Source organism: Trematomus bernacchii, unplaced genomic scaffold (genome assembly GCF_902827165.1).
Source record: "Trematomus bernacchii unplaced genomic scaffold, fTreBer1.1, whole genome shotgun sequence".
Lineage (NCBI taxonomy): Eukaryota > Metazoa > Chordata > Actinopteri > Perciformes > Nototheniidae > Trematomus > Trematomus bernacchii.
The window spans coordinates 4,183,233-4,207,606 of NW_022987973.1; the positions used below are offsets into that span (position 1 = coordinate 4,183,233).

Below are 24,374 nucleotides of genomic sequence, written 5' to 3' on the forward strand. Positions count from 1 at the left end.
GCTTTTACAAAATAATTTCCCATTTTGAGGTAATAATGCTGTCAGTCAAATTAATCTCTAACGTTGTGTATTGTGAATATTGTTCCTCTATGGCAAATCAATCAAATCATCAAAATCATAATGTGTACTGTAGTAACATAATATTTCCTTTTTGAATTATTATGGTTATTAACAATACTGATACATTTAATGAAACCCCAGTAGCACCAGAGGGAAAGTCACATGATCACCAACGTCATCTGGAGACCATGCATGTGTGTGAAAAAAGTCATAGCAATCAATGCAATATTTCCCAGTAATATTTCAGTGTTGACCAACCAAAGCACATCTTTTAGAAGACTATTATATTTTTATATAAAGGTGGACGCAAAAAAAAACGTACGAAAACAAACATTTAAATCTGAAAATATCCTTTAGGGCAAATTGGAAATCATTCCTTATTGACACTACCATCGTCACGTGATCAGGATTGTTATTCATACATTAAATTAAACACAAATCCAAACTACGCCTGCATGCAGAATGAACAACATATGCAACACTTACCATACATAATGCATCCTTTTCTGCACCTCCAGCCTGGTGTGATGAAATATTAACACTGTGTTTTCTGTGAGGAATTGTTGTCAGTCATCTCTGAAATAGCAAGGGACAGGAGTAGTGAGTGTCAGACGCAGGGCGGGAACACTGGACTAAATAACTGTACAGCCTTTGCTCCTCTGGTAGGTCCTTTCATTATTCATGACCCAAGAGGTGAACCAGTGTGGGTCGCCTCAGTTCAAATCCATCAGAAAAATAAAGTGCCGTCAGCACCAACTCAGTGGTGAAATGAATGTATTTACTCAAGCAGTCCTTACAGGATGATGCTATTAATGTTTCATACTTTTATTTTTTTTAGCACAACTTAACTTTAAATCTAGGGAGGTTACTTCTGAGGAACGTTATGAGGAATCTTATTGTTTGAAATTATACAACCGGGGAAAAAAAAAAAAACAGTATTGCAAACCACTTTTTCAATTGCAGTAGCTAGCAGCACTAGCCGGGGAAGTGGCTTTAATCTTGCAAAATGTCCCTATATGGAAACACATGACAGCCCATCTCTTCAGGCCTTTCTCTAAAGCCACCCCCCCAAATTAGTGAACGTAAAACAACAAACATGGCCATTGTGAATACTTACAGCTGGTAAGCTAGCAGTGGAAGACTCTGGTCACCTTCAGTGAGACGACTGACAGAGTGTGTTCAGGTCGGCTGTCCCATTATATCATTCAGCCCGAGCAAACTGTCTCTAAATGAATAATAAAGTTGCTTTGTATCTTCTAATGTGTCATTAGTTATGTTGGAGCTTCATGATACAGAACCTTTTCTCTTCTTAATATTTTATTCATGTATATCTTAATAAAGGTTCGGTATAGGGCAGACAAACGACATAAATAGCAAAGGGGGTGACAGCCAGGTAAAGAGTGAGATACAATATAAAAGTGCAGTGCAGTAAAGCCGAATAAGAGTAGTTTGAAGGCAGAAGGAAAGAAAAACAGAGACAGAAGGGACAACACACGGAGAGACGGAGAGGGAGAGAGAGCAGCGAGGATGAGTCTGAGAGGCCCTCAGTTCCACTTGACTCAGTCATGGGAATGATTTGATTTTCACCACATGAACAGCCGTCTTATGTAACACACACACGCACACCAACACGCACAGACCAAAAATAATGAGGGGTCTTGTTATGGCCAAAAACCTACACTGAGCAAAGGTGGCCTGTAGCAACAGAGAACTCACAGGCAGGGGCATCTGTTCCCATTGTCAAATAAATAAATATAAAAGTAAAATGCCCCAAGGTTTTGCAATTAATATTCAAGAGATAAAAAATACAAATATACAGTGGTAGTAGAGCAGGGGTGTCAAACTCAATTTCATCCCGGGCCACATCAGCATTATGGTTGCACTCAAAGGGCCGGGTGTAATATTAATTATATATAAATTAAATATACATATGTAAATATATATTAAATAATGTATTATATTACATTGTTGGCCCTGCATTGGATTATTATCAGTTCTGGTAATATCTTCCTAAATAACTACGTCTGAAAGCAGAAGTCTAGGGCAAATAATTGACACCAATTGTATTGTATATTATATTCTTTGCAAGCTAAAATTAGGTCGCGGGCCAGATTTGGCCCCCGGGCCTTGAGTTTGACACCCCTGTAGTAGTGTTTAATTGTACTTCAAGGTACAGTACTATGTTTACAATTTAGCTTAGTATTGGACTTATCAGCTCTATAAATGTATTTCCTTCCCAACACACTGGAAGAAGATGGTAAAATAGTAGTAGTAAAAAGATTTTTTTTTTTAAATCAACATTTCATGACCTCAAGATCAAATGGGAGACAATTCATGCAGGAATGACTGGATGCACACTGTCCTCTTTGCAGAGACCTGCTAAAAGATAATGCTGCCATCAATAGATTTCTATTATTTAAAATGCCAGGTATTCAAGCTTTTGCATCTTAAGAACACATGGATTGTTGCTAGGCGCGCTACTCTCCTGTGTGAGTTCGGTGTATGATGAAGTGTTTGAAATACTTTGGTTTAAGAGAGAATGCATGTGTACAGTACAGTATGAGTAATGAGCATACGACTCGATAATATTGGATTATACTGCACAAGTTATGTTTTGATATAGTTTATTTCATTGCACATTTCCTTCAATTTATCGAGACTTCTGTTTTTTTAATCTGTGTTCACCCCAAAGGCATGCGGAAAAAGATCTTCAAGAATTCACTGTAACATGGGCTGAGTTATTAATATACAAATGGTTATTATGAGGGGGATGTATTCCCTAAAGGGGTTCATCTACATGTGACACATTGGCTTTTTAATCAAGCATTACAAATATTAGTTACCATTAGTTAGCGCCGTCTATGTCACTAACGTAGCACCGTGCTACAGGAGAGTTCAGCTCTGTGTTGCTGTCGGCCCTCAGAGCCTCTCAGCGAGGTTACATAACGACTGGAGCTCCGTGGACCAGGAGCCAGTCGAGGGTGAAGAAGGACTTAATGAGATATATTCGTGCACACTGACAGTCCACACTGAACTTCAGTTACTCTGTGGCTGGACACCAACAGAAACCAGTCAAATATAATAAAATCCTCTTAATATCATGTTGATATTCCTTGAAATTCAGTTCATATAAAAACACGTTTTGACTATATTTAACTAAAGAATAACTATATTATCAAATATTTTATACAAATATAAAATGTATGTTCTTGACCTTGTGTTATTGCAGTACTTTTTTTGGGGGGGGGGGGGGTTCCCTTTCCAGTGTGTTCTATAGGTTTTTGTGCATGTAAATGTTTTTGAACATTAAAGCATGTAAACAGTAGTCACAAAAAACAAATATGAACGAGAAATTGAGCATGATAGGGCCCCTTTACTGCTTATTGTATGCACCAAACATGTAATTTATCTATTTTTTTTTTTAAAAGAATACTCTGCATTTACTTTAGAACAAAAAGTATGGATAAAATGACAGCAAACGTCTTTTTTTATGTAATGGTGTCCAAGCCCAGCCCGTAAACGTGCAGCAAACGTGCAGCATTTATAAATACTCGTTGTGTCTAAAGCTGAAGTTGGGGGTCACTCACCTCTTCAGTACTGCTGCAGGAAGTTGTTGGCTGAAAGTTCCAAAGGTTAAATGTCACAGCCAATAATTTGACAGTTTGTTTACTTTTAATGTCTTTAATTTGACTTGAGAAACCCTGATTCAGAGAGCGCCACACGTAGACCGAAGTGAGTACAGACAGCAGGTTACAGACAATCTGGGTTAGAGAAGCCTTAAAACTCAGTTAGCACAGCAGCAGTCAATGCAGAAGGCTGCGGAAAATAAAAAGCAAAAATAAAAAGACAAACCTTTACACCTCTACACAGACCTGTCCAGTCTATTTGCACATCTTCCACATATTCAAATGGGCATCAACGTTAATAAAGGGCTTAAAAACAGAGTATTGTGGATCGAATAATAGATTACAAACCAGCAGGCCTAACAAAACGACGAGTGACCTAGCCTACTTTACAGTAAAACTCATCGCAGAGAATCATCTAAGATGTTATATTGCCTTTCAAAACAGTATCAACATGAACACATCTTTAATATTTGACGTCACACAAAACAAACTCAGTGGAGAACAACTGATTATCCAAGATGACACAGCAAGCAAAGCCGCTCCAAACCTTTGGATAGTCACACACGCATAAATTAAGAAATAAATACAACACTTCTCTTGTTAATATCCAGAGCACCAGCAGGAGCTCAGAGTTAGAAAAGGGACTGGATGCAAAGGACAAAGGAATAAAAACAGGGCAGAAGACACCAAAAAATCCACCTACAACATAAATAAAAAGCTTTTACAAACGACATCCTTGTAACCTTTTCAAGGGGGATGTTTTGAGAAAAGTATTGCTGTCAAGGAGGCGGTTGCTAAAGAATGACACCTAAAAGTCTGTGTGGTAGGGTGAAAATGTTAAGAACTAAAATAAAATGAGTAAATAATGTTTGTTATTGCTGACAATCTGTCAAAAAAACATCCTCAAAAACGTCATTTTGTCACCTCAATCTTTTAGCAATCACACTACTTGGCCTTAGCTGATTTTGCACATGAAAGAAACAGTTAATTCATTTGACCACAAACAAGACCCACATTATCCCAAATAATAGTTTTTAGAAACAGACTTTAAAAGACTAAAAAAGATGACTTGCATTAAAGCCAGACATTATGAGTTAACTTGTAAAAAGTTGCAGCATCAAGAGCCCTCAGCTGATAATATGTGTATATTGCTATACTTCAACTTAATGTTAACACTCCAAAGACACAAAGACAAACACAACATTGTTACAGTGACACATATGAATCCCAGAACAACGTATCCTGAGATCTTCTATCTGCAGCATAAACTGACTTCAGATCAGAGCTACCCAGCTGCTGTCCCAAATAGTATAATTTCACCGTGAGAGATTTTTACAGATCAAAGAGCAGAGTCTCTTGAAATCTGCAGTCATGACCTAATCTCAGAAAAAAAGATTCAACATGAACATTTCTTGTAAATTAAAAGAAAACATTCCAACTTATTAAATGGCCGTGGTTGACCAGACTTGGCAAAGTGTGTGACACTTAAAACCCAATGTCTGTCTTAGAGGTTTGGGTCTTTTTTCAATGGGGTTGAATGTGCTTCTTATCCATGGTCAGTGTATTATCTACACTAGAGTGAAAAAGCAGACAGGAGTTACAACACTGAAATAAAGCAATGAACTGTGGCAGCAGCTTAACATCATTTAGACACCAGTTTATGCTATTTTTAAAACATTTAAACCACTTTACCTTGCCACAAGAAAGCCCTTTCTGACAGGGAACTCAAGCAGTTATATTTGCCTTGGTGACTAAAACACATTTTGTTCATCTGCCCACAGCATAATAATACTTTGCTTCTGTCCCGTGACTCATGTACGCTTCTCCAAACTGTCCACCTACAGTAGGTTATACACTGATATAGAGAGCACCACATACAACTCAACTTCTAAACATCGTAACTATCCATTTAAGAGTCTAGATAATAGTAAAGTTTTGCTGATTTATTCATATTTTTTTAACAGCCTCACTATGAAAGCTAAACATTCTTACACCAGATTGAGCTTCATGTCACTCTGTGTGCCTGCAGTGTTTAGGAAGCCACGCTGGAGTTGTTCTTTTCCCTCAGAGTGTACAGAACATACTGCTCAGGCCTAAACTGCTGCATCAGTCCTGCTACCCTTCTGGGGTCATGAGACAGGAAGAAAAGATCCGTCTCTTACTGGTGGGTCCATATGATGTCACTCTGACCCTGATCGCCTACTGGCAGATCCAGATGACATCAGAAGAGGTATTATTAGTGCTGGTTATTATTAAAATATTAAGGCGTGATGCGCGATCAGGAGAGTGTTGTTTGATATGTGGGGGCAACCATCTGAGTTTGTTTAGGTGACAGAAAGCAGCCGTTCTCTTTTGGTTACACTGCAGGATTAAAATGTCCTAATGTTGTCGTCTCTGTAGAAGACTCCATTATTATTTCAGTTCATCCTCTATATATATATATATATATATATATATATATATATATATATATATAAAAGTCTATTTGTGGCCATAGAGCTGCAGGTCGAGGCGGACCCACACTTCCCCCGTAGGAACCTCGTGCAGCAGGAGACGACGCGTCACCGGACCCTTGTTTTCCAACTCTTTCTTTATGGTGGCTACAGGAACCTCTGTCCGGCCCAGAAAGTCTGATATGAAGAGAAGAAGTACAAAAGGAACATTTTATTTTAATTGGCTTTTAAAAGAGCTCAGAGAATGTGAAAGTTGGGTATGTGTGGGGCTCCAGTGACACAAAGGTTAGAATTGGGGGCCAGAAGTCAAAATTATTTCAGCGTCTTCAGCAAAGTTGGCCATTTAAATTCATTTGTTAGCTTAAGCTTTTCACTTAATTTTGGGGCTTTACAGATAAATCAGCAGGCTTGGGATAGGGGGGAAACATGGAAAGGTGTTACATATAAAAAGAACAGCATTTGCTTACACTTACAGAAAGGTATGCAAGTAGGTAATTCAAGCTACATGGATACTGCAGCTGCTCCAAGTTAAAATCAAGCAACAACAATGGGCACATTTTTGGCTGATGACGGTATTTCCACAGCTGGAAGGAATGAGGGGAGAAATAAAACGGGCAGTAATGAGCAGGTGACTGACCGTCAGGTGAGAACTGGTCCCTTTCAAAGATGGTGATGCACAGGACGTCCTGGTACAGGTCTTTGATGTGGAACTGACAGTTGAAGTTCCACTTGGGGTTCAGGGTGTCGTTGAGCGTCCTGGACGTGAAGATCTGAGCTCCCATGGTCACTTCACAGTAAGGGTTGCTTTTACCTGGAGAGGGAACATGAAGACAGGGGAGCAGACAGATTAAGACAGAGGAACAACATACAGACAGGAACGAGGGGAAGAAGAGGGAGAGGAAAAAAGAAATAAAGAAAGTATGAAGAGCATTTAACCATTGGGCCCCATTTCGTCTGCGTTAATGCAGTACGGCATTCATTTTGAAAAAGGTGTGAGTTTTTTTTTATCAAAGTTTTGAAAGTTCAACCATAGCTCCTATAATAAACTCTCTAGCCAAAATAATAAGAGCCTAAAGCACAACAAGTTCCCATTAAAACTGACATGTTTGATTTGACAGCCATTTCAGAAAACATCTATTATAGGTCATTCCATCTAGAGCCGTGGCTTCTCCCAGTTTCCACCAGATTTATCAATTTTCTAACACTAATATATTTGGACACACATTTTTCTGACTGGCATTATTTAAACAAACTGCCATTTACAGGGTTACAATTAAAATATTTAACTATTTAAGTTTTTAAAACAGACATTCCCTCTAAGGAAATAATAGTAATGTTTTTAAGTGAGGCACAAGCACTAAGCACACAGAGGGACTCTTAAGTGAAAGTGAACGGATGAAAACAGGGATGACAGAGCACCGTAATTAAATGTGGCTTATCATCTTGGCTTCATTAGACATCTATGCAGCAGTGCGTGCAGCACGCAGCAGGGATTACATCTGGATTCTACCAAAACATTTTAGGTTCAAGGTGCGTTTCTCAGTCCGCTGAGGTGTAAGGACCACCTTCGAACACGACTGCTTCCTGCTCACCGTTAGGTTTGGCTGGCTTCAGTTCAGTGGCCTCCAAGATGGTGACGAGGAGTCTTCCTATTCCACTGGCCTTCACAGATCGTGCTGCAAACACACACACACACACACACACACACACGATGGATTAATAAAGAGATCATCACATTGGTTACATCAGTCCGGCTGGGTGAGTGCAGAGACAAACCTTGATAGGCCTTTTCCCTTTTTTTCTTTTCTGTCTCAAAAAATTCTTCAGATGCAGCCTTGATCTTCTGAACCCAAGCCGTCCTGAAAACACACAGAGTTATTGTACAGTCCACCAAAAACATCACGTGTGTGTGTGTGTGTGTGTGTGTGAGTGAGTGAGTGAGTGAGTGAGTGAGTGAGTGAGTGAGTGTGTGTGTGTGTGTGTGTGTGAAGCTACCGTTCATTGATATTGTCCGTCTTGAGTATATAGACTTTGTCGATGTGTGAGATGTGGAAGGTGGGCTCGTCGCTGGAGGGGTCCGGCAGCTTCACCAGAACTTCATTTAGCAGCACAGGCTGCAGGAGATCAAACGTTATACACAGTCAAACATTCAACTTTAACATTAAAAGTAACTTGCAACAAAGAAAATGCACATATTATAAGATTCTTTAAAAGAAAATACCTCAAAGACAATATTAAAACATAGCATGTGTGTGTGTGTGTGCGTGCGTGTGCGTGTGCGTGTGCGTGCGTGTGTCTTACCGGCTTGTACATCTTGAGCTGTACGTTGTTCTTGTTGCTGAACAGTTTGTCCGGCCCAGACGATGTGAACTGCTTAGCCGCGTGAGTCAAAAGCAGAAAGTCGTTAAAGAGGAAAGCCCAGAGTTCCTTGTTGCTCTTTACCTTGTTCATCTGAAAAGAAACACGATAAAGATTATTTATAAATGACTATAACAATGAGAATCTGCAAGGCTCAGAAAAGCTACTTCTGTCAAGGCTCAGTGATGAATGTTGTACTTTAGTCAGCTTTACATGACAAAAAGCAAATGTTGTTTAACAATATTATTCTTGTTCTGAATCGTCCGGCCTGAGATCCTTCTGTTGCGTTTCTGCTCGGATGAACCATCTCACTGTAAGAGTTTTACTCTCGTATCATGCGACCACAACAGCCCGAGCGGTCTGACCCACTAATGTTTCACATTTCATTTCGATGTACTCCCCTGTCTCTCTGGTCCTTTTAACATTTAAAATATTCATTTGGTGAAATAGAAAATATCCAGAACCGTTTCAGTTTTACTCACCTTGCCGCTGTGGAGCAGTTTCCTGGGGCCCAAACAGTTAGTGAGCGAGTTAAAGACGAGGTTCTGTAGAAAGAAAAAAACGTCATTAGGATCAAATATTCTCTGAGATTATGCATTCATAAATGTATGATTAATTATACAATTATTTCATGCTAAATTGCAAGTTCATTGATAATCTTAATACCTCTGCAGCGCCGTCACACTGTACGTGGTTCTGAATCCATTCCAGTCTGTCCGAGTTTTCCTTTTCTCTCACGCCCTCATTTACCTGATCAACACAATAATAAAAAACAAACATCATTCAAATCCTTCCCACGCAGGATGCAGTAAAAAGCTAAAACTACTAAATATGATTAAAGTGACACGTAAGGTAATAAATGAGAGAGTGAACCTGTTGACAGAGCTCCTCCGCCCTCTCCAGAGCCTCTTTGAGAGGACCTTGGTCAGAGTGGCACTCTGTGGTGCTCTCCAGGATCTAAACACACACACACACAGAAATACACACACAAGTTAATTACACCCAGAAAAGGTAAAACGTTTTTTTTTCTTCTTCTAATTACACACAGTAAGGTCAGTATTTGATCTACTTAATGAGACGTTCACACAGACACGCTCATGAACATGATGGCCTACGTTTTTGATGTGCAGTGGGTAGCGTGTGATCCTCTGCATGGGTTTCAGCAGGAAGCTGGACAGCGGCATGCCTTTACACCTGTAGTCTGTGGCAATTTTCTAATGGGAATACAAAACAATGGTTTTAAACTTGTTGAAAATGTAGATATTAACCTTCATGTATATAGCTGCAGAATATGTGTACTTTGAAACATCTCCACTCGCTCTCTAACCCTTCCTACCTTGAGGAAGTCCTTGAAGTTCGGCTCGCTGTCGATGCGTGTCTGCAGCAGCGTTGCTCCGTTGATCTGGCAGGAACAGAAGCGGATGTAGGGCTGCATGTGGGACAGCTCCGCGGCCAGGATGTCTCCGATCATCTGCACCGGCATGTTGTCCCCGCCAGTCTTCTTACGCACACGCAGCGCCCTGCACACACAAATACAAGCATAAACACCCATGCTCCAGATTTTACTTTTCATTCAAAGCTACTGTTCATCCTTTTCTTATGTTTATACTACACTTTGTTTATATGTGTCTGTCCCTTTAGTAGATTGTTATATTAGAGTGTATTCTAATTTATTCTGTATATTTTATAGTGTGTATTCTTGGATACTCGTCTTTCCTATGTTTAATTTATTGTATTTGTATTTTATTCTATTTTTAAGAATTGTTGTAATTGTTGCACAATGACTGTCAAACATGCTGCTATGACAAAACAGTTTCCCAACTTGTGATAAATAAAGTATCTATCTATCTATCTATCTATCTATCTATCTATCTATCTATCTATCTATCTATCTATGTTTTGTATAGACAGGTCTATAGAAATAACTTAAAAGAAGCTGAAGCTGTAACATATCAGACATATCAGACTCCATCAGACTGACTCTCTCTCCGAGACATCACACACTCCATGGGATATTTACTTGAGAAGTTTAGTGTTGCAGGCCAGCAGTTCTTTCCAGTTGACGAAGATCATGGCCATCTCAGCCTCATTCAGCCTGCCTGACTCTAACATAGGCTTTTGGAAAACCTACACACACACAAACACACACATTGAACAGAGAGAATACATTAGACAGAAAGGAAATAGCAGATTAAACACACTGTCATCTATGTGACCAGGAGATCATGCAGACACCCTGACACACTTTGGATTGACAGAATATGCATCTTATTCAGAGTGGATCACCTTGTTAAATAGAAAAGGAACAGTTCCAACACAAAATACATTTTTACGTGTACTTTCTTTATCAATCTAGACTTTCGCACATGCGTAGGTTCAAACTTTTCTGTGAGGTCGTATGGTAGTATTTTTGTGGTTCGGTAGAAAGAAAATAATTTGCAGATAAAACAAGGTCTCTAGATTTTCAGAAGATTATTCTAGAAAGAGAAGTTGCTGTTGAGTTATCAAAAGTATTTAGTTGCTACTTCCATTATATTAGCGAGAAGGCAGGCATCTGTACCAATGATTTATTTGGTAAACTCACACAAAAACAGTCTAGATTGATACGTTCCACTACAGGTGAGACGGGAAATATGTATTTTGGACTTTGGGGTGAAACTCTCTCTTTATGAAGGACATGTGTCCATTACCTCCATCACTATCTGCAAGTCTTCCACGTATCTGTCCTCGGTCTGGATCAGCTCATGGATGTAACCCTGTCTCTTCTTCTCCTGTGAGCTCAGAGTGTCGAGGCTGTTCAGGTCCGCACACCCTGCAGCACAGAAACACACAACATTCAACCAGTGCAACAGAAACCAAGACACTACGCAAACCTCAGCAGCACTTTAGCACTGCTTTCACTGCCTCCTGCTGGACGTTTGGACAACGACAACTAAATATGCTGCTTTTATCACTTTCAAAATGTATTTAATTGATTGATTACATTGAAATTAAACATAAAGTTAAAACTATGAAAAATACAGAGACACTATCTATAATATACCTTAATAGTAACAGAGAGACATTACAACATTACATAAAAACATGAATTAATAGATACTTTGATATACCTGTATGGATTCCATAATGCCACAAATTAGGATTTCTCTGAATTTGGTGGTAAAGGGTTTCTATAATATTCTAAAAGACTGACTCCCAAAAGTTCACTAAGAAAGGACTTGACCACCATGTGAAGGAGTGAGGCAGTTTCACTTCGACATTTATCACACGCTAGGTCCACATCGAGGTGCAGTGGAGCTAATTTAGCTTAAACACGATGCTGCTCTCTTTAAGTCGTCTGCTCTCTCAAGTGTATGCGCGCACAGTACTGAAGCTTTCAGAAAGACGAAAGGGGGAAAAAGGGACACGCCAAAACCAGTAAATACGTACCTGATACAAGGGTCCCATTAACCCATTGTGAGGGTCCCATGCTCTCTGACTTTTGCTCCCTCACTGGGCTTTCTCCTTCCTCTCCTTTGTCTGTCTCCTCCCAAGGGTTTAAAAAGTGAAAGCTGCTCTGTAAAGCCATTGTGCTGACTGTCTCTCCAGGTATTTAAAATAATTATATGTCTAATGCTGCGTTTGTCCGCCAGTACTCTGTCTCTCCTGTGTGTCTTTTTCTCCGTCTGTGCTCTTATCTTGTCTTGCCCAAAACCAGACTTAAACCTCTCCAAGACCAAATCTGTTTGTACCAAAACAGGAAGAGGAATCCTCTCTTTGTTTCTCACCCTGTGACGCATGTTTGGAGCACAAAAAGCTTGGTTTTTTTCCTAACTTTCATAGACTTCAGTCAATTGAGACTATTTGTAGAACATGTCCAGATCAGATACCAAACTTTACCTCAGTAAGAAACACACATGGATGTTTAACCCTGCATACAGTACAGGTCACTAAAACATTTAAAGGTTAGTTGTTCACATACTGTATATCTGCCCAACACACACACACACACACACACACACACACACACACACACACACACACACACACACACACACACACACACACACACACACACACACACACACACACACACACATCACACACACACACACACACACACACACACACACACACACACACACACACACACACACACCACACACACACACACACACACACACACACACACACACACACACACACACACACACACACACACACACACACACACACACACACACACACACACACACACACACACACACACACACCACACACACACACACACACACACACACTACACACACACACACACACACACACACACACACACACACAACACACACACACACACACACACACACACACACACACACACACAACACCACACACACACACACACACACACACACACCTTTTGACAATAACAAAAAAATCTGCTAAAACCATTTTAATATGTATACTTTATTTTAGAACCAGAAAATATACTAGTACACATCTTGAAAATACTGAAACCATCTTGTACGACAAATGTTCTGTATAATTTTTCAGATCAGTTTTGCTAGTGGTTGCTTTGACTGAGCTCTTGATACAGCCTTTTGTCAGTATGGTTCAACCCATTTCAAAAGAGCATTAAACTGAGCCAGGTAACCTCTGTATGTCATTTTCATTGTGGTGAACACTGTTAGCAGGAGCTCTTCTCATTTCTCAATATTTTGTGACTCCTTAGCTTCTCTCTCTTCCTGCCTGTAAACAAGAAATGTCTCTCAGTGCGCCCTCTACAAGGACAAATCCTTTCTTTCAACTTGTTTCCATCTAGTCTATTCTCTGCCTCCATCTACATTTCAGGTCTCAGACAAGGAGAAGAGGAGAGAAGGATGTACAACATGATTCATAAGAAGAGCTTTTGTATTCAGAAAAATTCAGAGGAGCAGCAAATACAGCTTTCAGTTCATATAAGATGCAGCAGCAGTTTGTATGACAGCCCTTGAGGAAAATGTCTGTCCATAGTGTTAAAACAGTGCGTCATATGGGGAAGACTTGCTTCATCTCACTTCAAAAACAGTTATTGATAACCCAGGTATGGCTTTTTAATTTAACAGACAGGATGCACCATTCTGCTTGTACCATGTCATGTCTAAATTAAGTTGAACTAAAGGTTTTCAAAGGCACACAATCAAAAGCCCACAAAGAAAAAGTGGAAATCAAAATAATATGCCACATCTCCAAACATCTGTAGAGATTGAAATAGAATATATATATTTTAAATACTGTTCCCTCGAGTTTTTGTTGAACATATTTACTACTTTATTCCTTCCTGAACATATTTCTCTGAAGATATACTTCAATCCTTATTGTTGAAACAACTGCAGGAGTGCTGGGCCCCAATTTGGAGCATGCATTATTCTTTTTAGATATCAACAAGCTTGACGGTGAGGACACATGAAGTGTCAGTCAAACCTAAACATCATGGCTGAAGAAAGACACAACTCCGAGGAGAGACGGAGACAAATAGTGGGCTCTGTGTGAGCTAGACTCTCATAACAGGAGAGTAAGAAGGGTAGAAACAATGTGTATGAAAAGGGGAAAAGGAGTTTGATGCAGCACAGAATAAGGGGGAAATATGTGTCTTGTGAAGGGAAAACAAAGGAAAGAAGAGGGAAAAGCCACAGAGAGACCCACTATTTCTCTGCATAATGTAGCATCATCAGTTCACAATCAGAACAAGTAGTGAGGAAATCCAAAAAGGCACGGAGGCTTTTAAATTCACAGAATCATTATTCGCTCACAGGCAACACATGACTCTCCCATTGTTTCCTCTATCACACAGCCATTAGTTCAATAAGTTAGTAGAAAGGGAGTCCAGACAAGGTGCCACTTCAGAGCAGTGTGTAATAGTGGGTCTCTCTGGAGTCAGGAGTAGGAAGAAGGAAGAGGAAGAGGAATTTCTACCGCCCTAGAAGGAGAAAGAGACAGAAGCCGAGAGAAAAGGGAAGGAGAAACGCAGATTGGGAAGGGAGTGAGGGAGGTGGGAAAATAGGAAGAAAGGTGAAATAGTCAGTGAGAATAAAGGATATACAGATGAAGAGATGGATGGATGAAGATTCAGTAATGGTTGATGGGGGTTGCAAAGATGAACAAATGATATTGTTTTAGTTAGTCATAGGCCCAATCCCGATCTCCACACACACAGAATTTGAGTTGCGTTTCTTTTAAAGGTCCCCTATTATACTGTTTTTCATCAATATATTATAGGTCTCAGATATATACAAAACATGTCTCTGAAGTGTTTGGCTCCAAACACCAAACAGTTCATTGCAGCATCCCACAATCCCCTCTGTTTCAGCCCTGTTTCAAAAGTGCTGATTCTCTGTCTGTTACTTTAGATGAAAATAAGGAGCCCCTCCCCACGCCCCTCTGAGAGATATTTGGTTAAAAAGAACTCAATGGTGCTCTAGGAGGAGATTCAGGTGATAAGGTGGGGGGGGGTTACCTTGGTTGGTGATTGGCTAATGGTTACACAAGCCAGAAAATCGTTATGACATCACAAAGTGGCCAAAATCTGATCAGCTCATTTTCAGACAGGTTTTTATATAAATGGATCAGGACAAAAAGTGAGAGAATCTTTTTTCCTGAAACTTTCAGAATCTCTTTAAACAGAGGGGACACATGTTTATGAATACAAGACATGAAAAAGTGGATTTTGCACAATAGGTGACCTTTAATACTTGTTGGATCGGGGTTACCTCACTGGGAAATCCTCGAGTGCATTGGGGCTCTGATGCATCCTTTTTAAGACTATTATTTTAACGCTGCATATCTGCAGACTTTCATTAGGGACGTGCCTACAGTTCATTAGTGCAAAGAGCCTGTGAAGATCTGGCATTTATTTTCGTCATTCACCCTAGTACTAAAGCTGCGTACAGAAGCAAAGTCATGAAGCCTGAGGAGGTCTAGTGTTCAGGCTTGAGACTGGGATTGGGCCATAGTGAATTGAAGCAAAAAGGGAGAAGAGCATCTCCGTATTTTGCATATTTTTTCATAATATCATATTTAATGGATCTACTTACACGTTGAGCTGGGGTCACATTCTGTTGTGGTCATCTTAACGTAATTGGTGGGGAACAGACCACTGACGCCGTTGATCTCTCCCCTCCACCAATCAGGGTTGTTCTTGTCAAACACGTTGATCAGCTGACCTTTAGAGAAGCTCATCTCATCCCCGTTGGCGGCTATGTAGTCGTATATGGCGATCACCTGACACACTGAGAAAGAAAAAGAGTTACACCATTATATTATTTATATTTCTAGTGTACTTTGTTATTTTTTTTATCACTGGTCTTCATCTGACATGTATTTAGTGTGTGTGTGTGTGTGTGTGTGTGTGTGTGCGCGTGTGCGTGTGCGTGTGCGTGTGCGTGTGCGTGTGCGTGTGCGTGTGTGTGTGTGTTACCTGGTTGGGGTGCTGGTGTGGATTTGCCGCTGGAGGATCCCAGTACTTTGACATTAGAGGAAGGAAACCAGCCCTTCTGACGCTTTTTGCCACGGGCCTAGAGTCAGATAACACAGACAAACGTGGGAAATGATATTTAAATCAAACAGAACAGCAGCTGGTCAACAACTGTCTCCAAATCCTCCCTTGAGTCCAAGTGGACGGAGAGCAACTCTAGCGTCCATCAAGACACCGCTGTGAACAGCAGATGGAAACTGACCTGCAGCTCTCCGAGCCACCAGCCAGAGTTGTTCTTGCCGAGGATGAGGATGAGTTGGCCATTTTCCAGATTGAGCTGTTCAGGGCCGGTGGAGGGGTGGGCCTTCATCACCTGGGCGATCTCTGTGCACAAAGCAACACAAAGATGCAACTTTAAAAAAATGCAACAAAAAGGTATTCTGCTCTATTCTGGTACGTGACGTGACTTAGCGTCAAAGGTTAGACCAAATAAATACACATTATGAGCTCACCTGGCTTCTTCTTTGCAGATAAACTGGATGTCTGAAATAAATACAGTTATATCATCATTACACTGCTTTATAATGTTATTAACTACCACCACAAATACCAAAACTGATATGAATGTTTATGTTCATGTTTTGAGTTTGTGCTTTGAAGTCTAGAAGGGGTCAAGAACAGGGTCCCCCAAAAGGAGTTTTGTACTAAAGTGTGTATGTTTTTGAGATGTATGCCTTGCATTTGTGTTGCTAGAAGTATTGTTAAAGGTGGGGTAGGTAAGTTTGAGAAACCGCCTCGAGATACACTTTTTGTTATATTCCATGGAATGCTCTTAACATCCCGATAGCAATGAATATCTTAAGTGCTTTGACAATACTGTAATACTGTAAAAAGCACGACCAATCATTTTAGCCGGCCCGGCTAAAATAACTGGATGGCCTACCTGCCTGTCAGCCTTCCATCTGTGCACAAACTTATCTCGTGCCCTCATTGGTCATGTGCGCGTTCGTGTGTGTTGGAGGAGGGGCTCTGTAAGGAAGTGGCAGATTTTTTCCGGCTGTGTATTTTCAAATTCTAGCGCACTCGAGCTGGTTTCTCAAACTTACCTACCCCACCTTTAAGCGCATGTGATTAATTGGTTGATTGTTTTTATCTCTGGCTTATGTTTGCATATGTGTTCTAATTTGTTGTGATGTCTGGTCTTGATGCAGCTAGTCCCCTTTCTCCAGGATAGGTTTTACCATTGGAGACAATATAAAGTAACCTAATATACAGTAAAAGACCGGCTACAGTGTTTTCTCTTTTATATCGGCTTGTGTTGAGTGTTCTTACATCGGCCTCTTTGGGTTTGACGTAGTTGCTGGGGAAGACGCCGGAGCTGCCTCCTATCGAGCCGTGCCACCACTCTCCGTCTCTCTTGCTCACCAGGATCAAATCTCCCTCTCTGAAGGTCAGATCCCCCGGCTCCGGAGACTCATAAGTGTACAACGCCGTGTACTCTGGAAAGGAAAATAAATAATATAAGATCATAAACTAAGGGAAATGTACTCAAGACTCCAGCTTAAACAAGGCTTGTTGCTAAATTAAACTGACCCACCAGACAGATTTCTGACACATTAACCCAGATATTGTTTTACATACATTCATTGCAGTATCTACCATAAAGGCAGATTGCACCTGCCATTTTAAGACTTCTCCTAAAGACTTGGTCTAGATTTTGAGGATTTTATTGTAAAATTCAGACATTAAATATAATTTAAAACAGAAACTAATAGGAAATGCCTTCACTGACTCTTACACCATCTAAAAAAACAATTACAAGATGTTTAAATAGGAAACAGCTTCATGTATTCAGGGTGAATTCACTGTATGATGATTAAGTATAAAATATAGTTAGTAAGGCAGATATTTCAGAGGATATTTTACTGTACCATCAAGCTGCAGGCTGTCGCTTGACTCAGAAGCATCTGGAGGGGAGCCCTTCATGCTGTAAACACAGAGAGACTACATCACCAAATGTATTCATTTATGTATCCATCCAACCATCCTACAACACTTTTCAGGATCACAGAAGCTGCGACCTCTGGCTCCTCCTGAGGGATGCAAAGCTTTCTTAAGCCAGATGGGGACGAACGGCTGCTGCATGGTCTGCCCTGGGCTTTATGAGTTAAACTGCCAGGAGACAAGCTAGTAAAAAGCAGAGATGACCATAAGCGCCCGTGGCAATACAGGCGGTAACTCCTTATTTAAGTCCAGCTGAAGATTGTGCAGCAACTTAAGCATTAAAATATACACTGAAAGCGTTTTTCTACATGCATCAGACGTCATACGTTCATACTGTAGGCATATTGGATGAATATATGAATGAATTATCTTTATTGACAAAGCTTATTACGGCAGAAACATCTCATTGCAGCATTGCAAACACACACTACAACAGACAATGTTAAGAATGTAATGTTCTCCTGCTTTGTGTAACACACTGAATGATGTGAATCATAATCGCTTGATGCCCGTAGGTATGGAGTAAATAAGATGTGCCTAAAAATAAAATATAATTAATGTGTAATGATGTTGATGAGCCATCAAAAGGCTTCTTTTAATATTATTGGCTCTATATAGACTGCGTGAGAGCTAAAATGCAAGCCAAATTCTCATTTACAGTATTTCAATGCATGTTCACAATCTGGTATGCATTAAAATCTGCATGAACTAAGATAAGTGTATTTGAGGCAATCGGGGCATTAGAATGACCCAGAGGTTAACAAATGTGCGCTTCTACATTACCTTTTAATACCCCACACGCAACCTTCCTGGCTGATTACGCCTGAAACTCTTCTACTCTGAGCCGCACTCATATTATTTTGGTTATCAGCCAAAACCCAGGATCAGAGGTGAATGTTGGTACATTACACTATACATATACACTTGACTGGATTGACGAGTAAATCAAGAGCTTCACCTTCAGACTTGGCTGCCTCACAACTGTCAGGTACAAATCCAGCTGAAATCACACTATTTATAACTCTATGCGGCTGTGTGAGGGAGGAAGTTATTTTCTGCTGTGAATACCTGACATGCCTACTGGAATAGTTACAGTACCACACCCTTATACCCTTGCCACACGAGGACGAAAACGATCGTATCTGGTACAGTTCTCTATCAGATAGACGGTTCGGCCACACGAGGCCGACACGAAACCCAGAAAACGATAACGATAACGATAACAGGTCCCTAGGTGGGTAGATCTGCAAACAAACGCTCTGGGGGGGAAAACGGCTCCGTGTGTACGCCTATACGATCATGTCCTGATAACGATGACGCAATAGCCCCGCCTCTCCCCACCTCTCCTGCTCAGAGATCAGCTGCTGGGCTGTCAGAAGAGGGGGAGGAAAAGAGAGGCTCCGTTTTTTTCCGCGTCTCCAGCGCTTTCGAGCGGTCTCGTGTGAACAGACACGTTTCTGGTGCCTGTTGCCTGTGGACGGAATACTTTTTTGATAACTATTGCGGTCCGTTATCGTTTTCGTCCTCGTGTGGCAAGGGCATTAGACTCAGGCCCTCACTGACACATAGATATTATCATGTGACTGATGCAGGTTTTGACTGATTCAAGATAAACCGCGTCACAAAGGCCACTTAAATAGCCCAATATCACAAATGTACCGGGGGGTGTTACAATCTTTCTAGTGTATGCCATTCTCTGTCCTTGAACCCCCAACGGGAAAAAGGGAAACATGAATCACAAACACCTTATATGTATATTTTTTGACCTGGATGCTAGAAGGTTTTGTGCTTCAGGCTAGAGATTTATGTGAATGTTTGAGTATTTTGTTTTTCTTATGTAGCGTAAAGGGACTACAACTGCTACTATAACACAGGGTGGTTCATTGACAATAAATACATTAATAAATTCACCTTGAACCTTTAATGTTTACGAATGAAATATGACTATGGTGGGCTATAACCTGAGCACTGCGATTGTAACCTTTATTTGTTTACTTTTACAAATACACATCCTTTATTAAGCTATGGGCCGTCCCCGTTTGCAGAGTATCTATGGATGTACAGATAACTGTGATTACTTTGATGCTGAAGAACACTTTAATATTAGAACAATTTTGGTTGTAAAATTACTTTCTTACACTTTCATGGCAGATTCATGGAAGAATAGATAAATAATGATATTGGCACAAGTCAAACTGAATCTAAGAATACGTGCATCATGTGCATATACAGATTTGGCTCTGTTACGCTATTTTCTATGCATATTGAGTCATTCATCAGCTCAGTTCTGGTACTTGGCAAGCTTACCCATTAGTTTGCTTTCACTTTTACAAAGAGGGAAATCCACTCTCCGCCGCCTAGTTTAATTATGGTGAACAAAAAGTGTTTGTGTGCATGAAGACTCACTCTGAGCTCTCTTCTTCTCCCAGCAGGGTCACGTATGATTTAGGGAACCAGCCCCGCTCACTGTTCAGCTCTCCCAGCCACCAGTTCTCCTGCTGCTCCAACACCTGGATTACATCGTCCTTGTTGAAGTTCAGATGGCTTTCTGTCTTTGCTGTCCACGAACACAGAGCCTGGGCCAGCAGGTTCCCCACCACCAGCTGAAAGACACAGAGAGATACAGAGTGCAGTGAGGGGGGATTCAAGGAGGAATCGCACAGCTTATGCATCCGGTCAACATGTGCAAACAAGACAAAACCTGTAATTCCCTCAAAGCATTAAATGCACCATGACAAGCAAACAATAGCTTGGTGTTCATATCTACTTGAACGTATTCAAATGAGGTAATATGCATACATTTGATGCAAAACCAGCCCCTTTCTAAAAAAAATTACCCTCTATTCAAGAACAGTCCAATTCACAAAGGTCACAGCCCAGAGCCACATACAGCTACAAAGAACTTCATTGGGTTGGTGGTAACCGGTAAAGTGTTATACAATCAAACTAAATTAGTTTGGGATGCAAGAACATTTGTGTCATGAAAAAAAAAAAAATAAGGTTACTATTTAAATTAAAAATCTAATAAAAATCCGTTACATTTTCCTTTACTCTCTTTATTTGGTCTTCTTCAGCCTGACTTTCACGCCTCCAAACAGTTGCATCGGCCTTAATCAAATGTGTACTTTGTCTCATGGATAATTGCATTTCAAACTGAAAAATGGGCGTGTTTACATTGTAATATAATTAGTGCATTTACTTTCATTGAATAAGACCATGAGACAGGGCAGAGGGCAGATCCAAAGTGGCTTCAATCAATTCTTTATGAATTCGCCCCCGAGTATTTGAGCGTTTCCATCTGTCCAGACAAGAATCATACTGTGATAATCAAAGGGTAGCAGCAGTAAAGTAACTTTTACACCTCTCACCTGTCCTTGTGTGTCAGAGGGCGCAGGGTTCGGTGAGTGTGTTGGTGTGAAGGCAGACTTTGTTCCCGCTGCCTTGACAGCCTCTAGCGCATTGGAAAGTTGAGACTGGAGCGCCAATTTAGGAGCAGGGGCAGCAGCAGCAGCCGTCACGTTGTTAGCTGCGTCCGATGGGGACGCCCTCTCCACGTAGCTCTCTGGGAACCAGCCCATCTTCCCCTGTCTGCTGCCGAACAGCCAGCCCTCCTCCCGCTCCGTTGTCTCATCCACCTGACAGGAGATAAAGAGGATCAAAGGTTAAAGAGCAAGGAAGACAAGAACAAAGAAACATTTGAACTGGGAAAAAAAAAAGTCCTTTCTCTACTGCTGCAGTAGTATCTTATGTCCAGCCCTCATTCGCCTTCATTTTCAATCTTACCTCGATGATATCTTCCGAATTGAAGTTAAGCTCTTCGTTGTTTCGGGCAGTGAACGGGTACAGAGCTTTGAAGGATGTGAGAGCCGCTGACTTCCTGTGATGTGTGGCTCTGGGTTGTCCTCCTAAAAGCAGCAGAATGAGTTTCACTTCAAAAGTGGTTTTAATAAAGATTAAAGGAGAGGTGTCATGGCCATTTCCACTGATCATAATTCCATTGTTGAGGTCTACTAAAATAGATTTATACTGTGCATTTTTCCAAACTCACATTGGTTTCTCATACAGCATCTCTGTAAACTACGTGTATTCACTGACTTTCACTCTCTGCCTTTAACGGCTCGTTGTAGCTCCAATAGCTCCAGCCCCCACCCTCCCTGTGAGCACAGTGTGCTCTGATTGGTCGGGACGTTGTGAATGTTGCTGAGCTCCGTGGAGGTGTTGTTTCCTTGTTTAGGATACATAGCGAAACACAGCCAAACTCATCCTGAGCACACACAAACTCACATCCGAATTAAAAACAATAAGTGTGGCTTGATATTGAGTAAGAAAAAGGTTGATAAACGCTGTGAGAATGGGTCTGCAGAGAGAATTTCGCCGCAATCCCAACTGTCTGTTATCAGCCTGCAGCCAGGGAAAATCAGCAGAGCTGCCTGTGTGTGAGGAAGTCTGTGGATTGGTCAATTTGGACCAATCAGCGGGGGCTTAACGTAACGGCTCCGGGGACTTAACGTAACGGCTCCACGGATTGGTCCATTTCGTTCCGGGTACGGGATTACATCATGCCGTACCCGGAAGAATCAAATGGACAATGACGTATCTCCAACGAGGCGTTTTGGGGAGGTATTTTCTGTGTTAGAGTTTTACTCGCTACAGGGTGTACTTTGAGGGTTTTGACTCTGCACACCGTTTACATGCATAAAAACCTTCATAACACACAAGGGGACGGGTAATAACCGGAAAAGCATGACACCTCTCCTTTAAGTGTTGCAAATGTGCAGGTAAATGTGTAAGAGGTGAACTATGTACATCTAAAAAAGAATAAGATGAGCTAAAAACTGAATGTAAAATTAAATACTAAGTTATCAAGGTGTGTGTGTGTGTGTGTGTGTGTGTGTGTGTGTGTGTCCTACCCTTCCTCTCCTCCAGTCCTCTCAGCAGAGCCGTCAGTTTCTCCTGAATGTCGACCTTTCCTCCTCCTCCTCCGCTCGCTTGCTGCTGCTGACGAGACACCTCCTCCTTCCTCTTCCTCGTCTCCTCAGCTTTCCTCTTCTCCTCTTCCTCCTCTTTTCTCCTCCTCTCCTCTTCTATCCTCTTCCTTTCCTCCTCTTGCTGCTGAAGCCTCCTCCTGTCGTCCTCTCTCTTCCTCCTCTCCTCGTCCTCTCTCTTCCTGGACTCCTCAGCATCTCGGACGGCGGCCACAGCAGCTCTCTGTCTCCTCCTCTCCTCTTCATCCTTCTCTCGTCTCCTCTCCTCCTCTCTCCTCTCCTCCTCTAACCGCTTCCTCTCTTCCTCCCTCTGGCGTCGCTCGTCCTCTTCTTTACGTCTTTTCTCCTCTTGCCTCCTCTCCTCCTCCAGTTTCCTCCTCTCTTCCTCCAACAGCCTCCTCTCGTCCTCTAGCTTCCTCCTCTCCTCGTCCTGCCTCCTTCTCTCCGATTGCTTAACCCGCTCCTCTTCCTCTCTCTTCTTCCTCTCCTCCACCTCTCGTCTCTTTCTCTCGGCCTCTTCCTTCGCTCTGAGCTCTCGCTCGGCCTGCTCCTTGGCGGACTGGACGATGGCCTGTCTCTCTCTCGCCTCCTCCTCCCTCTGTTTGGCCTCCTTCTCCTCCTGAATCCTTCTCTGACGCCCCTCTTCGTCCTTCTGAAGCTTCTCCTGCCATTGGCGCTCTTTTTCCACCTTAATTCGCCTGTAAGCACACATTCATTTAAAAGTGTGTTTTAAGGTGAAAATAAATGTATTTCCCCTTTTCGTTTGAATTAAAGGTAGGGTAGGTAAGTTTGAGAAACCGGCTCGAGATCGCTAGAATTTGAAAATACACAACCGGAGAAAATCTGCCACTTCCTTACAGAGCCCCTCCTCCAACACACACAAACGCGCACATGACCAATGAGGGCACGAGATAAGTTTGTGCACAGATGGAAGGCTGACAGGCAGGTAGGCCATCCAGTTATTTTAGCCGGGCCGGCTAAAATGATTGGTCGTGCTTTTTACAGTATTACGGCTTCCACAGATGACATTTTTTTATGGATTTTTTGTCAAAGCACTTCAGATATTCATTGCTATCGGGATGTTAAGAGCATTCCATGGAATATAACAAAAAGTGTATCTCGAGCCGGTTTCTCAAACCCCTACCCCACCTTTAACATTTCAAAATAGCTTATTATGGTCATTTTCAGGTTCATATTTCAATCAATCAACAACTTTATTAATCCCGCAAGGGGCAATTGGTTATGAGCAGCAGCTTATGTCATGTACACAGGCAGGAATATACAGGAAGAAAACACACACATACACCCGGGAGCACAGATGTGGATCATTCCAATTTACACTATAAATAGTTCATAGCATCACAATAATAAATAAATAAATAAATAATCAAGTTAAAAGCCTGTCAAGAATTTAAAAGTTTGAGTGCAGAAGGGATGAATGATTTTGAAAAGCGAT

General features: G+C 41.3%; 1 protein-coding gene across 5 annotated transcripts in view; it reads right to left on the reverse strand.

The window, feature by feature from the left end:
• Positions 1-3,721: 3,721 nt before the first annotated feature.
• Positions 3,722-24,374, reverse strand: part of itsn2b (intersectin 2b) — a 41,647-nt gene continuing 20,994 nt past the window's right edge. For all 5 annotated transcript variants that reach the window (XM_034116470.1, XM_034116473.1, XM_034116469.1 and 2 more), the window contains 23 exons: positions 22,844-23,616; positions 21,717-21,838; positions 21,302-21,568; positions 20,340-20,536; positions 17,861-17,916; positions 17,262-17,428; positions 16,442-16,472; positions 16,192-16,313; positions 15,933-16,029; positions 15,550-15,744; positions 11,188-11,309; positions 10,518-10,624; positions 9,834-10,017; positions 9,613-9,711; positions 9,371-9,454; positions 9,164-9,247; positions 8,980-9,042; positions 8,441-8,590; positions 8,135-8,253; positions 7,916-7,998; positions 7,732-7,815; positions 6,777-6,950; positions 3,722-6,316 (listed from right to left, as the gene is read on the reverse strand). In XM_034116470.1, the coding sequence (XP_033972361.1) occupies positions 6,168-6,316; positions 6,777-6,950; positions 7,732-7,815; positions 7,916-7,998; positions 8,135-8,253; positions 8,441-8,590; positions 8,980-9,042; positions 9,164-9,247; positions 9,371-9,454; positions 9,613-9,711; positions 9,834-10,017; positions 10,518-10,624; positions 11,188-11,309; positions 15,550-15,744; positions 15,933-16,029; positions 16,192-16,313; positions 16,442-16,472; positions 17,262-17,428; positions 17,861-17,916; positions 20,340-20,536; positions 21,302-21,568; positions 21,717-21,838; positions 22,844-23,616 (3,529 nt within the window). In that variant the 3' untranslated portion in view covers positions 3,722-6,167. The remainder of the gene's footprint in view (positions 6,317-6,776; positions 6,951-7,731; positions 7,816-7,915; positions 7,999-8,134; positions 8,254-8,440; positions 8,591-8,979; positions 9,043-9,163; positions 9,248-9,370; positions 9,455-9,612; positions 9,712-9,833; positions 10,018-10,517; positions 10,625-11,187; positions 11,310-15,549; positions 15,745-15,932; positions 16,030-16,191; positions 16,314-16,441; positions 16,473-17,261; positions 17,429-17,860; positions 17,917-20,339; positions 20,537-21,301; positions 21,569-21,716; positions 21,839-22,843; positions 23,617-24,374) is intronic.